This window comes from Arachis hypogaea, chromosome 6 (genome assembly GCF_003086295.3).
Source record: "Arachis hypogaea cultivar Tifrunner chromosome 6, arahy.Tifrunner.gnm2.J5K5, whole genome shotgun sequence".
NCBI lineage: Eukaryota > Viridiplantae > Streptophyta > Magnoliopsida > Fabales > Fabaceae > Arachis > Arachis hypogaea.
The window spans coordinates 109,718,550-109,734,836 of NC_092041.1; the positions used below are offsets into that span (position 1 = coordinate 109,718,550).

General features: G+C 28.6%; 1 protein-coding gene across 1 annotated transcript; it reads left to right on the forward strand.

The window, feature by feature from the left end:
- The first annotated feature begins 6,085 nt into the window (after positions 1-6,085).
- On the forward strand, positions 6,086-7,625 carry LOC112755615 (KID-containing protein 1). Its single transcript, XM_025803821.3, has 2 exons — positions 6,086-6,849; positions 7,018-7,625. Exons 1-2 carry the CDS (start codon positions 6,485-6,487, stop codon positions 7,508-7,510), a joined length of 858 nt encoding a protein of 285 aa, XP_025659606.1. The 5' UTR covers positions 6,086-6,484; the 3' UTR covers positions 7,511-7,625.
- The last annotated feature ends 8,662 nt before the right edge of the window (positions 7,626-16,287 follow it).

Below are 16,287 nucleotides of genomic sequence, written 5' to 3' on the forward strand. Positions count from 1 at the left end.
TACTATCTCTTATTTTCTGCTGAGATGCATTGTGATTTTTAATGGATATCCACGTTGATTTTTCATATTTTTAACACAGGGAGTCACTCTCCAAGTATTGCTCTTTATGATGCTCTTCTTGATTTCTAAATTACATTCGCATTCTTGTTATTTTCTATTTTCTATTGAGTTCCCTTTTTAATTTTTAATAGATACTTACTATCATTTCTCATCTTTTCAAGGTATGGGGTCAATTTTAAAGTACTTTTTTAATTAATACTACGTGTACACTAAAATTAATCATTAAAGTTAGGTACATATTAAAATATAAATACACATTAAAAATAAATTAAATTACACATGTATTTATACACAAATACATTAGTAACTAATTTTAGTGATTAATTTTAGTTTACGAATAATATTTTTGTATTTTTTTATCATGTTTTTCTTGATTTTTAGGTTTCATTTTGACAATCTACTATTTTGACGAGACACGTTAATTACATTTAAGTTCTTGCTATCTTTTATTTTTCATCGACATCTCTTCTAATTTTCATTAGATACTCACGTTGATTTGAAGTATATTTCAAAACTTATAGTTATCAAAATAAAATAATCGATACAATAAAAGCACTCAGTCAATGTTTAAACATCACTCTTTGTCATGCTCTTTTTTATTTTTAGGTTTTATTTTGACAATTTTACCATCTTAATGACACACATTAATTGCATTCAAGTTCCTGCTATCTCTTATTTTACGCCGAGATCTCTTCTAATTTTAATGGATACCGACGCGATTTCTCATCTTTTCAAGGCACCGAGGCCATGTCCAAGTATTGTTCTTTATCATGCTCTTCTTGATTTTTAAGCTTTTTTTTGACAACCTACTATCTTAATGAGCCACATTAATTACATTCAAGTTCTTACTATTCCTTATTTTCAGCCGAGATGCCTTGTGATTTTTAACGCATACTCACGTAAATTTTTCATCTTTTCCAAGTTCCAAAGTATTGCTCTTTAGCATGCTCTTCTTGATTTCTAAATTTTATTTTGACAATCTACTATCTTGATTAGATTTATTAATTACGCTCAAGTTCTTGCTATTTCCTATTTTTTACCAAGACCCTCTCTAATTTTTAATTGATACTCACATTGATTTCTCATATTTTCAAGGTGCCGAGTTAGTCCAAGTACGTACTTTTCTTTATCATGTTTTTTTTTTAATTTCTAGGTTTTATTAATTATATTTAAGTTCTTCTTTTCTCTTATTTTTTGCCGAGATCTCTTCTGATTTTCACTAGATACTCACGTTGATTTCTCATATTTTCTTGATTTGAAGTATATTTCAAAATATAATTATCAAAATCAAATTATCGATACAGTAAATATGACTTTTTGTGATGCTCTTTTTAATTTTTAGGCTTCATTTTGACAACTAATTACTATCTTGATGAGACACATTAATTGCATTCAAGTTCTTGCTATACCACGTTGGTTTCTCGTCTTTTCTTAATTTGGAGTCTATTCCAAAATCAAATAATGATTACAATTAAGACAATGAGTCACTGTTCAAGTGGTAGGTCATTGGTTGATCAAGGGGTAGCATATGATAATAGCGGATCATCTAATTGATGCTAGCAAAAAAGGCCAGCAGCAATGTGTTGTGGATCTCTACATGTCATGGAAAAAATGAAAGAATACAAGTAAGTTTGACTTTAACTGATTTGGGAACGACCTATGCACATCAATTGCAGTGACTTGAACTGTACGAGAAGGGATAACAATCACAGATGAGATGGGAATAACTCCTTTGACATGAGAAATTGAAAGCTGTGACGCAGGGCAAGAACTGCTGGAGAAGGAGAACAATAATGTTTTGCAACCCAATGACACATAATTGGGAACGTGGAATACTGGAAATCCAAGCAAACAAAAAAGACGGCTGTAATGGTAATCTGGCAGGTACAACTCCCAAGAACCAATAACAAGTTTAAATTAAAAGCCCAGCTAAGTGCCACCTCTCTATTTTCACAAACACTGATGATTTACAGTCTTATCTCCAAGGCTTGATCTTCGTTATTTTAATTTTATTTTGAATTTTATAAAGTGTCACGTGTATATTTGTAAGATTATATATCATACAAATTAATTAACACAAGTTGATACCGATAAATAAAGATTTGTATTCTTTAACCATCTCTTCTCAATTCTAGAAGATAAATAGAAATAGAATTTATTTGCTTAGGAGAATTGTTCACTTTATGCCTTTGCAGTGTCTAAAAAATTAATCGTTAAGCATTTGACTTGATGGCATGATACAAATAAAAAATATAAATTAATTTAAAATTTAATGTAAAATTTGTTATTTTAATATTTGGTCCTAACTCAATTTAAATTTTATAATTTTTTTATTATTTAATTTAATAAATTATACAAATGATAATATTTAATTAGGTTTTTTTTAAGTGATAAAGCCTTTTTTTATTCATTTTAAATATTATATTCAATACAAATTTTAATTTTAAATTAGTTTATTTATTATAAATATAAAAAAATAATATCCAAAAAACATTTTATTAAAATTGTTCTTAATTCATCATCTTAACATTTAAATAGGTAAAAATTTAAGTATATTGTATATATATTATTTTTAAAAAATATCAAAATATTTTTTATTTAAAAATTAAGAGAATAACTTACGCTTTCTAATAATTTTTTTATAAAAGACAATATGACGCCTTATTTAAAGGAGAGGATATTTTATCCTCTAATTTTATTATTTTAAAACAATATGAATTCTTTATTATAAATTTATCAAAACACGACGAAAGAATCAATTTGTTCAATGTATCTCGTTTTTTAGGACTTTAGAGAATAAATATTTATTGTAAACTAAAATGTCTAATTTAAAAGTTCTTAGAACCAATTTAGATGTTTATTCTATAAATTGTTATTGTTACTTTTATTTTTGTCATTGCTGTTGCTGCTATTTTGCTAGTGTCTTGTTGTTGCAGCTATACTACTGCTAATCTGCTATTATTATTGTTGTGGTCATTATTGTTGTCTTGTTGATAATACTTTATCGTTGTTGATGTTATTATTTTTATTGTCGTCGTTGTGATATTAGCATATTAAATCAAAAGATATATAAGTAAATAATAATTTTTTAAATTAATATTCAATTTTGATCATTTGATTAATTTAACGCACATGCATGATATTTTTTTAATTAGATGTTAAAATATATTATTTCTAAAATAATATAAAAATAACCGATTGAAATTATTAATATAAAGAATTTGTTTAGGTGAACTTTTCTTAAAAAAATTGGTAATTCAATTTTTTTAAAAAGGTAATTTGATGTTTGTATTTCACGTAAACATATATTTTTATTTATTAATTATATTTAGATATAATAATATAAAAATAATTTTTAAATAAAAAATAGTTTCTAAAAAAATAAATTATAACCTTTAAAATAAATATTTATTTAGTATTTTTATTTTTATTTTTAAAAATTTATTAAATACATTAAAAAATAATAAATTTCCTTAAAAAAATATTTTTTAAATAATTTAATTACAATCAAACAAACTGAGAAAGCTAGCTTTAACAATTGTTCTGGCAACGCATTGTAATAATGTTTATAAAGATCTAAACAGAAGAGAAAAAGCTTTAATTTGTTATTGATCAAAAACTTCATCTTATGGTTTGGAGAAATAACAGATTAGGTATATAACCAAACTTTTCCCAACTAGAAAGCATGTGCTAAGTGTTGATAACTTTCATTATAATAAAATCAAAGTTTAGCAAACAAATAAAAGAAAACACAAAATCACCATATAATCATAGCAATCTAAACCTCATCAAATACATCAGTTGTTAGATTATATCATGGATCGGAGTTAAAAAGAAACAACAGGATAATAAGCATCATGGCTAGTTCATTATTCTCTCAATTCATATACTGTGCATTCATATACACAATCAATTAACTAATCAATTATTACTTTTAAACAAAATTCTATCCATACATAAAAAAAAATTAGTTATCGTATTTATATATAAAATATATTTATTATCTTATATATTTTTTAACTAAATAATTAACTATTAAAATAATAAAAGTCACTATAGTAGAATAATCAAATTTATTTATAAAATTATAATAATATATAAAAGCTTTTTTAACATATTATTATTTCTATGGATCAATTGATGATTGGATTTAGACGTATATAATTGTATTGAATTAAGAAATTAACTAAATTAATTAGTAATGACAAACATTATTTTTTGGTAAAATAAATAATTAGTGTTAAATGTTAACAATTATATGTTGCTAATTATTTATTAAATGTTGCAGGCCAAAATTCAATCCTATAGTCTAAATTGGAATGAAAACAAAATATCAAGGCTGGTGAGCTGGTTAATCAAGCAAAGCCGAAAAGAAAACAAAGCCAAAGAAATCAAACGGGTTGTCTAATGGATATCCGATCCAAGCCCGATTTGATTTCAACAAACCCCTTCATCTTGCCTCCAAAGCAACGTTCCTTTTCTCTGTTTCAGTCAAATCAAAGAACTCAGAAAAAGTAAGAAAGAGAATTCAGCTCCTAAGCTTGTCACGGAAGAAGAAGGTAAGAGAAGGTTAAGCAAAGAAAGATAAGGTCTAATCAACCTATTTCCTTATACATGCAACATATCTTCTTCTCCTCTTCCCAACTCTCTGCTCAATCCGAAATGGGATACAAAGGAAAGTTGATCTATGTTCCTCACTGCTGTGTATCTACGGTCACAAGTGATTTTTGGGGACCAAGTAGTTTCTCAATGGCTCAGATTCGGTTTACCATTGAAAAAAATTTTGTGGTTGCTGTTTTATGGCTTTCGGTTAAGGTAGGGAAGTCAGAAGCAAAGTTTCTATTTTGAAGACTACTGAAAAAAAGTGAACAGCTGGATTGGTGAAGCTCAAGACTCAAGGAGTTGACCTAGGAAGAGCAACCAAGCAACATGCAATGAGATAAAAAGAAGCTTTATGTTCATTCAGAGGTAAGGAGAGAAAATCAGAGTTTGGTAAGTTGTGTTCTATGAATAGTTCCCTGAAGAAGTTCCTCTACTTTGATAATGTTTTCTTTTAAAAAAGCATTCGGCCAATACTGAAGAGAAAAATAAGAGGTTTGCAAATCTGGTTTATCACATAGTAAAGAGGTTGTTGATGAAGTCAATCTCCTTCATGTTTTTCAGATTGTAATGTATTTTTCTATATTTATCTTTCTGTAATTTCTTGTGTGAAAAGACATATTGAGAGGCTCAAGTAAAAGCCATGAGTGAAAAAGGTTGAGTGATATACTTGAAAGAAAAGTCTAGAGTTATTTTCTGATTTCTTTAGGTATGTCTATGTCTTGTATCTTGTACCTGTGAGGTATTCATTTCTTAGTTGGGTTAGCACTAAGAGCGAAGAGTTAGGTATTAATATAGCCAATGTCAAGTTAGGTTACAACTTGAGTGTGAAAGGATTGTGTCAATCCTGTGGAATTGGTGTATGTAATACTTTTAATTATAGTGGAAATTCCTCCATTGTTGTGGAGGAGACTAGACGTAGGTTGCATTGCACAAAGCAACCGAACCAGGATACATGCTGGTGTTAGCTTCTCTCTTTTCTGTTGTGTTCTATTTTTTATTTCATAAATTTTTCGCTGCTAAGTTCAAATAAAAGTAAAATTGAAAGTTTATTTAAAAAGGTCATAACAGCAACTTAAAAAAAAGGCATAGATTCAACCTCCTATTTTTTAAGCCTACCACAACCTTCAAATTGTAATTTTAAATATCTATAAGAAAGATAATAATAATTTTTTTTAAATATATTGATATTTTAATAATTTTTAACTATTATATTATGCATATATTAAAATTAACCATTAAAATTAGTCATTAATATAAAATATATACTAAAATACAAATATTTATTAAAAACAAATTAAATTACACATATATTTATACATAAATACATTAATAACTGATTTTAATATACAAATATTATTTTTTAATATATAATTAACATCAACAATTAAAAATCATCCTATTCCGACATATTTACAACTTGAAAGCTTTCAATAATAATTCTAAGTTTTTAACCAAAATTACTTAAGCAGGATTTCCGGGTCTCTATTCTTGCCACGTCATCATGAACTTCTCAAACCGTGTCTTTCATGCTATTTCTTCGCCGGCGAACATTATCTCTCTTTCTCTCTCCTTCTTTTCGCTCTTCACTATTTACTCTCTCTCTCTCTCTTTCCACTGAGATATACTTTTATATATAGAGAACATTTCTGTTCTTCACTTGTTTCTCTTCTTTTGCTTTTCTTCTCCATTCCCTAACAAAAGTTAGTTAATTTGTTTTGTAACCGCTATTTTCTGTGAATGAGAAAAATCCCAATCACAAAAAGGAACGAAACAAGGGTTAGAGTGTTTGATTCTCTTCAATATTCTTTAATTGCTTGTAATAATGGAGCTTTTGGTGGGTCCTGCTTTCACCATCGAGGTTCCTTCTTCTCCGCCTCACGCCACGGCGGAATACGACGCCGACCGACCGACGATTAGTAACGCCGGTACCACCGGCGAAATCGAACGCGACGGTACAAAGTCAAACTCCTTCTTCGATGAAGGTTCGGGCTTCCGTGCCGGAGGAAAGGCCGGTTTGTTCGCCGGCGATTCTTCGGAGAGCTCGTCGTCGATCGGAACCCCCGACGACAGCGACATCGAAAACGACGTCGTTTCACCTATAAAAGAAGATGACGAAGATGAAGAAGTTCAAAGCAAGTTGAATGGTTTGAACTCTTTGGATTCTCTAGAAGATTCTCTTCCCATCAAGTCAGTTCCTATTTCTCAACCCTTTCTTTTCTTAATTTTTTAATTTCATTTTTCCTTTTGCGTTCTTTCAAGATTTTGAAGTGTTAGGAGTCTTTTTTTATATAATTAAAAAAGATGTGATAATTTTCAAATTATTTTAAATTGTTGTGGTGTTTATTATTTGTTTAGGAGGGGATTATCGAACCATTTTAGTGGAAAATCAAAATCTTTTACGGATCTGTCACAAGTGAACACTGTGAAGGATCTTAAGAAGCAAGAGAATCCATTCAACAAGAGAAGGAGGGTTTTAATGGCGTCAAAAAGGTCAAGGAGATCCTCTTTCTACACGTGGTCAAACCCACAGTCTATGCCGCTTTTGCCCCTCGACGAGGATTCCGATGAAGCCGCACAAGAACAAGAAGGCGACGAGGACGAGGAAGATGAGAAGGGTAGAAAGGTCTTTTCATCTCCTTCGTCTTCTGCAAGAGATGAAGTGTTGAGTGTGAGACAGCAGCAGCAGAACAGAGTGCCTCCCCAGTCTTATGCTGCTCATATGAGGCTTAGGTTAGGGAGCTTCAAATCTAGGAGCCTTTCTCTTGCAGATCTGCAAGAACATGATGAAGAAGAAGAAGAAGATGATAATGATAATGATGATCATCATGATCATCATCAATTAACATAGCTTTTGTTTTCATTTTTTTAATTGTTGCTTGTATTGTATTCTTAGATGTGGCTTTGTTAGTTGTTCGTAAATAAATTAATTAGTATTATTAATTTATCATTAACCTTGTCAAAAATCTTACTGGCTCATGTTATCTTTGGGGTTGTGAATTAGGGGTTAAGCTAATAATAATAATAAAGGTGATGATATAATATCTTAATAAAAAGTTTTCTAAAAATTGAAATGAGTTTTATGTTTAGAAATTATTATTAGTATATCATTATTATTGAAGATGCATGATTGGTTGATTAAGTGAAAATATTTTAATGCATGCTAGCTTAAAAGTAGATAAAGTAGTTGCTATTTGCTAAGTAATCTTGTTACTAAAATCCAATTTGAACACTAATGAATTTTTTAAATATGTTATATATACATTAAAATCAGTTATTAATTAATTATTTATATAAAATATATTAAATTATAAAATATATGTTAAAAGTATATTAATAAATACATAACAATGAATTAATAATTAATTTTTTTTATAGATATATAGTATTTTTATTAATTTTTTAGTAATGTGAAATCTACTACTAAAATGGAAAGGAAGTGAAGGGGTGTTATAAGGGATATTTATTTCATGAAGCTAGTTAATTCTTGAAAGCTTATTGGTAAGTGAAAAGATAAATAATAATCTGAACTTAATATATATAGAACAATACTAATACCAATTAGAACTTGTGAAAAGGAATTTTACTGAGGGATATTCCATGTGGTTCTATGGAAGTAATGAAAGTTCCATTATGATGACTTGAGGGAGAAGTGCTTCGTCAATTTTCCAGAGAGGATGTGGATATTTGAACAATGATTCAAAAGAGAGAGAAAGGGAAAAAGAAAGAAAGACAAACAATCAATTAAACAACGTTAAGAATATGACAATTTTTACGGACGAGAGAATATGGATGAAAGAGTTTGAGTATTTTTTTATTTTTTATTATTATTATTTTTTTTTGTATTCCCTTGCAATTGTGGTTAGGATGGCATCCAGTGGTCATGGAACCATGGTCAATTAGGCCCAGTATTCAGAATGTATATCTTGGACAGATCTTATCTTATCGTATAGACAATAGATGTATCTCTGAAATAAAGTACTTAGTACTTTATTTAATGTACCAACAAACATTAGTTTAAATCACATAATTTTTTTTAATTAAAAATTTTGAATTTGAATTTCATCGATTACAACTAATTAAAAAAAATTTTTAACTGTTGCTATCATGTATGATAAATATGTGAAAAGTGTGTGAATATATTGTGTAATACTTAAAATTGAGAATTGTCCGATTCTAAAAAAAAAAAAAACTTTATCTAATGTTGTATTTAAATAAATAAGTAATTTTATCATGGTTGCTAGTTGGCCTCTCTTGTCTTTAGTCCAATGAGAATAAGAATCGAATTTGAAGTCTACGTAATCCGTTCTACTTTCATTTCCTTTTATGATGGTTTGTTTGTAGGATGTGACCAATTTATTTGGTGAGAAACTCAGAAATGTTTAGCGAGGCCATAAATAACGCATTTATAAAAATTAAAAAAAAAAACTGACGGGTATTTGTTGAATATTCTTTGGATATCATATAAGTCAGTTAAAAAAAAATTTACATGATATAGGGCTATTATTTTAAATAAAATGAACACACAAAAATATAATGAATTGTTGAAATGTGTATGTGTGCCATTTTAGTAGTGTCATCCACAAAATTAAAAAAGCATCATTCCGTGTTGCCATCCACGAAATAGAAGTTTGATGAGACACGAAAAACTATAATATTGTTATTAGAAACTTTTTTTTTTGAAAAATATATATTTTGGACCTTAAAAGATGAGGTTGTAAACTCAAATAATTAAAAATACATGGGCTGATTTACAAATAAAGCAAAGTAATGGTTAGAAAAAATTTGAAAAAAATATAGAATTTAAAAAGAGCTTTCGGCTCTAGAAAGTGCGTTGAAAAAAGTATTTAACTATAGTAATAACAACAATAATGGTGAAGTTGAACTTTGTTCAGTTAATAATAAGGATTATTAGAAATTATGTGATCTTTAGCAAAAGATTTTCTGGTAGAAGCAAGAGGTTAAGGAATTAAAGAAAAAATCTTTGTGGAACAAAGATTTTGATGGCGTTGTTTTGTTGCTTGTTAGATTTGTTTTCACTGTGTTAGCAAGGATTAAGGTTGTGTTTAGAATTGGGCATTGTGTTCCTTATTTGTCTCGTAGTTTATCTGTTTCAGCTACTGTTTTTTTTTTCGGATCAAAATCCCAATAGTGAAAATTATGCTATTCATGTTGCTAGGCCGTTCAAAAGTTTGAAACTTGATGGGAATGGTAATTTGGGGTGTGGTGATTTTTTTTAGTTTAATTGTAAGTTATTGAAAGATGCTGGATTCTCTGCTTGTGATCCTGTTCTTGCTAGAGAGTGGAAAGAAACACTGGAGAGGATTCTTAGTTGGATTTTACCATTGGCACATAACATAATTAGGTGGCAGAGTAGAGGAGTTTTGAGCAGATGAACATGATGGTTCCAAAAACCAATAGTAATGTGTTGTTGCAGACTTTGTTTTTTGCTGGCAAGGAGAAGATAGAAGCTGCCATAACTGAGAAGATGAAGTTCTAGTGAGAATGGATAATGATATTGGATTGTGGGTAGTAATTAAACCTTGTTTTTGGGGTATGAATTTCTATAAGTTGTGTTTGGGTGGGTTGTAGGTTTGGCCTATGTAGTAAATTCTAAAAAAAAATATAAATCAATTCTTCCAAAAAAAAACGAAAACTAATTCCTCCAAAAAGAAAAAACAAACCAGTACTTACAAAGTTGGTCCAATCGAACCATGTTGGGATCGGTCTGCAAAATACATTTAATTTTGTGGTAAATCTAGCATTTTCAACAAGTTTAGTATGACAACCATCTAAGCCATTCATTTGGCATCTTATTGCATGGTCCTTTAAGGACTTGATTATCAAAGACATTTCCTTGTTATTAGAAGATGATCGAATCTAATGAGCATGTGTCTATGATGTTTTTCTATCATGTTGGCATTGCAAGTATCAATTGCATATAGTTATATATTATAATTGAAGATGTTGGAAGTAGCTCTGTGAATTCAAATCCTCGTGCCTGACTCTGCTTTTGTCACCATTGATGTTGTGTTGCAGCAAACTAAATGCAGTGCTCCTAGTTTGAATTTGCAAATGTTCGTACTAGGGAAGTTCAGAGAATAGGACAGTTAATAACAAAGACAATTACATATTCTCCATGGTTCAAGTAGATGCGACAATTGAAATTAAATTGTTGTAAAGTTTCTGGAATGCAAAACAAAAGGCTATTGAAAAGATACACAAAATATTGTAAGATTACATTTCAGATACTGAGATTTTGTGGGTAGTTTTTTTTGAATGGGTGCGACAATGAAAAAGTAACTACTTCAGAAGTGGTTAATAGATTTTTTTGCTATTGTCTAAAATACTTGGATAGAAAGGAATTGAACAATTTTTTAGAATAAGATAGAGAGAGAGTTGAGAATGTTGTTGCATTGTCTTTTAGAAGATATAGAGTGTAGAGTGTAATTGATTCTTTTTGTTGTTAATGACAATGCGAGAGATGACGAAGAAGTTGAGTTTGCTACTAATTTGTATGATCTTTGGTTTGTTTCTTTGCTCCATCTTGTTGTGTTGAATTTTATATTTCAAAAAAAAAAATTTTTTTCCCTCTAAATATCATGGGAGTAATGTAATATGCATGTTGCAGAGACAATCATGGATCTCAAGACTCACATATATTTTTTTTTTGTATGAAATTGATAATTTATCCAAACTTGTAATGATTTTTAAATATCAATTTCATATGAAAACAACTTTATGTGAGTTTCTATTTATATTCCTATTCTCAAGACTAAGCCATATTACATGAATAATCTTTTACGCAATGTTTAGTTGCTGTCTATATCTCTCTAAGACATGGACACAATCACATACGTCTCTTGTTTGGTTTAAAACACACAATTTTTTTTATAGATACAGAGGACATGAATAGACATGGAGACACTAAATTTATATACCTCCAAATAATTGAAACATAACTTGTGAGACACTGATTTTTTACACTTTTACTCTTATTTGATTTTCAGAATCCCAAATTCACTCTTCCCAACCTGTGTCCCTCCTGTTTCTCTCTCATGCATCTTCCACCTCCTTTTCTCCAATTTCTCATTTTATTCTCATAGTTCACCATTCTTCATCCTCCCTCCATCTTCCCTTCTCACTCTCTGCTGCCAATCACCACTCTCCCTCTTTCTCTTCGTGCTGCTCATCGTTTCTCTCCCTCTCTCTTTGCAGCACCTATCGCCACCTCTCTCTCACTTTTTGTCTTTGGCCACTGTGCTTTCTCTCTTCGCTTCACTCTCCTTCTCAGATAGTTAGATCTGAGTTTATCTTTTTTGTCGATCACCACTTTTCTTCCGCGCTTGTTCAACCTTTTTTTTTCTATCAAAAGGCTTAGGCTTTGCGTAGTTGTCCAGATCCGCTGTTGGTTTTGGGCTTCGTCGACGTCATCCTCCATCTCCTCTATGGTGACGTCATTCTCTATGCAAGGAGAATGTTTCCTCTAATCTACTCACTTTTCCTCCTTTATTTTCCTTCATTGAATTGTTTTTTTTTTAATTAAATTTGTGTATCTTATTTTGTTTGGGATGCATCAAATTAATTTTTTTATTGATTTTATACATATTAAATTTAATTTGAATTAAGGTACTGTTTTTTTTTTATTTGGTTAAAGATAGTGGCATTGATGACTAATGATATAACTCTAAAAAAGGGAGAAGGACAAAAATTGTGGTGGGAGAATGGTGAAGGTAAAATTAATATTTTAGTGAAATTTTGAGTTGTGTGTTGCATTGTGTCTAAGTTATCAAATAAGATGAAAAATTAAATATCTTCTTGTGTCTATATAATCTTATAAATTATTCTCTACATACAAGCGTTTTACCCATACAAGTTATACAAGTCTATATATTCTATTTTACATCAGACGCGCCTTTTCTAGCACGTCGATTTCACGCGCCTTCTAATTTAACAGATTTTTCAATCAATGTGCGCACGTTCTTCTTCATGTCGTTACTGCACGTTCCAACACCACCTCCTCCTCCTCCTCTTCCTCCTTTTTTCATTGGAATTTCTTTTCCTCCTTCCTTTTCCTTCTTTTCCTCCTTATCTCATTGTTGAAGATAATGAATAATTCAAGTTCAGATTATCAATTGAACCAAAACAAAATTGATTATTGTTCAGATTAATGTTTTGAATGTAATGTAAAAGTTATGCAGTGAATAAAATATTTTTCTGTATTTACAGTAAATTTGGATGTAACACGAAAATATTTAGGTGTAACACAAAAATATTTAGGTGTATTCTTTAAGAATTTTCGGTGTATGTGTGCTGATAACTTCTGCATAATTTAAACTTCTTCTTCTCCTTCCTCCTCATCTTTTGTTGTTTCTTTTTCTTCTTTTTAATCATCATCATCATCATCATCATCATCATCATCATCATCATCTTTTTTTTTTCTTATTCATCTTTTTTTTTTTTATCTTCTCAAGTTTCTTCTTGTTCTACTCTTTTAACAATAACAAAAACAAAACAAATCAAACAAAGAAGAAGAAGAAACACATAATAATACAAAATTACTTGGAAGAGGATGAACTTACATTCATTCAACTAAAAGAAAGAAAGAAATAAAGAAAAAAAAGAAGAAAAAAATACAGTATTAAAGGAAACATTTTTCTGTATTTGCAGTAAATTTGAGTGTAACACAGATATTTGGGTGTATTATTTAAAAATTTTCGGTGTATATGTGTTGATAAGTTCTGCATAATTAAAAACTCTTCCTCTTCCTCCTCCTCATCTTCTGCTGCTTCTTCTTCTTTTTTTTATTCATCTTTTCTTTTTTGTTTTACCTTTTTAAGTTTCTTCTTTACTCTCTCACCAATGCCACCTCCTTTTCTTTCTCCTTCTTTTTTCATTGGAATTTCTTCTTCTCTTTCCTTTTTCTCCTTCTCCTCTATCATCAGTTATCTCGTTGTTGAAGATAATGAATAATTCAAGTTCAAATTGTCAATTGAACCCAAATAAAATTGATTATTTTGAATCCAATCAAGTGTTTGAGGTGTGGTTCGATTCTAGTTAATGTTTTCGTTAGTAGCTTATGATTCAGTAGGTGAATAATGTTATTTTTGTTTGTGAAAATTATTGTTCATCGTTGATGGTTTGAATTGAATGTAATGTGAAAGTTCTACATTAAAGAAAATATTTTTCTGTATTTGGGTGTAACATGAAGATATTTGGGTGTATTATTTAAGAATTTTTGGTGTATGTGTGCTGATAAGTTCTGCATAATTTAAAATTCTTCTTCTCTCTTCTCCTCATCTTCTGCTGCTTCTTCTTCTTCTTTTTCATCATCATCATCATCTTATTCTTTTTTTTCTTATTCATTTTTTTTCTTGTTTTATCTTCTCAAGTTTCTTCTTGTTTTACTCTTTTAACTTATTACATGCGTTCAACTAAAAGAAAGAAAGAAATAAGAAAAAAAAGAATAACAAAAAAAGTAGCATTAGAGGAAATATTTTTCTGTATTTACAGTAAATTTGGGTGTAACACGAAGATATTTGGGTGTATGTGTATTGATAAGTTCTGCATAATTCAAAACTCATCATCTTCCTCCTCTTCATCTTCTGCTACTTTTTCTTCTTCATCTTATTTCATATTCTCATAATTCTTCTTGGGAAGAAAAAAATAATGTTACAAAATTAATGGAAAGAGAAGGAGGAAAAAATATAGCAACAACAAGAGTAATAAAAAACGACGATAAAGATGAAACACATGAAGAAAAAGGAGGGAAAACGCAAAGAAAAAAGAGAAGAATGAAGAGGAAGAGGAGGAGGAGGAACGTGAAACGCATTATGAAAATCATTGAGTAGCGTGCGTGTTGACATGCTCGTATGAATGAGCATCCTTTTTGTTGGGTTTGACCTAACTTGTATGTGTAGCACTTCTGTACTCTTATATATTTATGTATTTATTATTTTGAGACATCAACCAAACACAACCTTTTTAGATCATAATTATTATTCCATTTGATGTTTTTTTTTTTCTTCATGTAGCTAAGCATTTAGACCATGTAAATCACTCGTCACAAATGGGAGAGTTAATACTCAATTTAACTATTGAAATTTGAGATCGGATTCAAATTAATTCTTAAAATTACAATTGACTCAAATTGAATCCCGAAATTTACAATAATAACTCACGTTAGTCCCTGAGCTGATTTCCATAAACAATGTGTTGATCTTGCATGTTAATTTATTAAGATTTAGATTCCTCACATAAATATAAGGTGACTAAGTAAACCTCTTATAAATTTGATTGGCTCCTCAACATTTTTATGAAAACATCAATAACAAGTTCGACTTAAAAATTTTGTGATTCTAGAAATAACAATCAAATTTTTAAAATTATAATAAGTCTTGATCACATAAAATTTAAATAAAAAATTTAAATTTTAATAAATTAACGTATCAAATTAATATACCGTTTACAAAAATTAACTCAAAAACTAACATGAGTTATTATTATAAATTTTAAAATTTAATTTAAATTAAATTATAATTTTAAAAATTAGTTTTAATCTAATATTAAATTTTAAAAATCAAATTGAATATTAACTTGTAGATAAAACACATTCGTACAGTAAATATTTGGGCACATTACTAATTGCAATAACAATATCTTACCTGTTGTATTTTGCATTAGACACATCACACATTGCTATAAACTTTGCACTAAAATTAAGGTATATTCACAGTAGATATAATTGCGCATCTGATCGTCATCTTTCGAAAAAAAAAAAAAAAACTCTTATTAAGGAGTTATATGTAATTTGAGAATTTTAGATAAATGTTTATCTAAGTTAATGAAAAATTAATAATTAGATATTTTTAAATAAAATATATTTTTTATACATACAGTGTTAATTTCGTTTGTTTTTAGTTAATTTTATGAAAACACAAATATTTGAATTAAATTAAAGATAAAAGATTACTCATTCTACTTTATTAAAATCATAACAAAGAAGCATGAATAAAATCCAAAATAACTTTCGTTTGACTCTATTAATTTAAATTAATTTAAAATGTATTTATAAAAAATTAATTATTATATATTTGTATATGTATATATATTATATAATTTATTTTAAATATATTTTTTGTATTTTAATATGAACTGGAGAAGAAAGTAAAACCCGCGAATCACAATAGACAAAAATTCCAAAAGTAACAAGGACGGCAAAATGACAAAAGTTACTAAGGACAGGTATTTCGTTGAGTTATTGTGTTCGCGTGTCAGACATATTTTGGATACGATATTTATTAATATTCGTCCGATACGTGTATCTGTCATGTCTAACTGTATTTTAATAAAAATTAATTTTTTTTACATATACTTGGATACACTTAAATATAATTATGTGTCCATGTATTCAATCTTATTTTTAACATATATTCTTGAAATAAATTTAGATATAGTATATATTATTATTTATTAAAATAAAAAATATTTTAAATATTTGATATAATTAAAATAAGATATTAAAAATAATTAAAAAATTAATTTATATTTTAATATCAATAAAATATTAAAATATTATTACAATTTATCTAAAAAATATTTTATATTTTATATATATACGTATCTAAA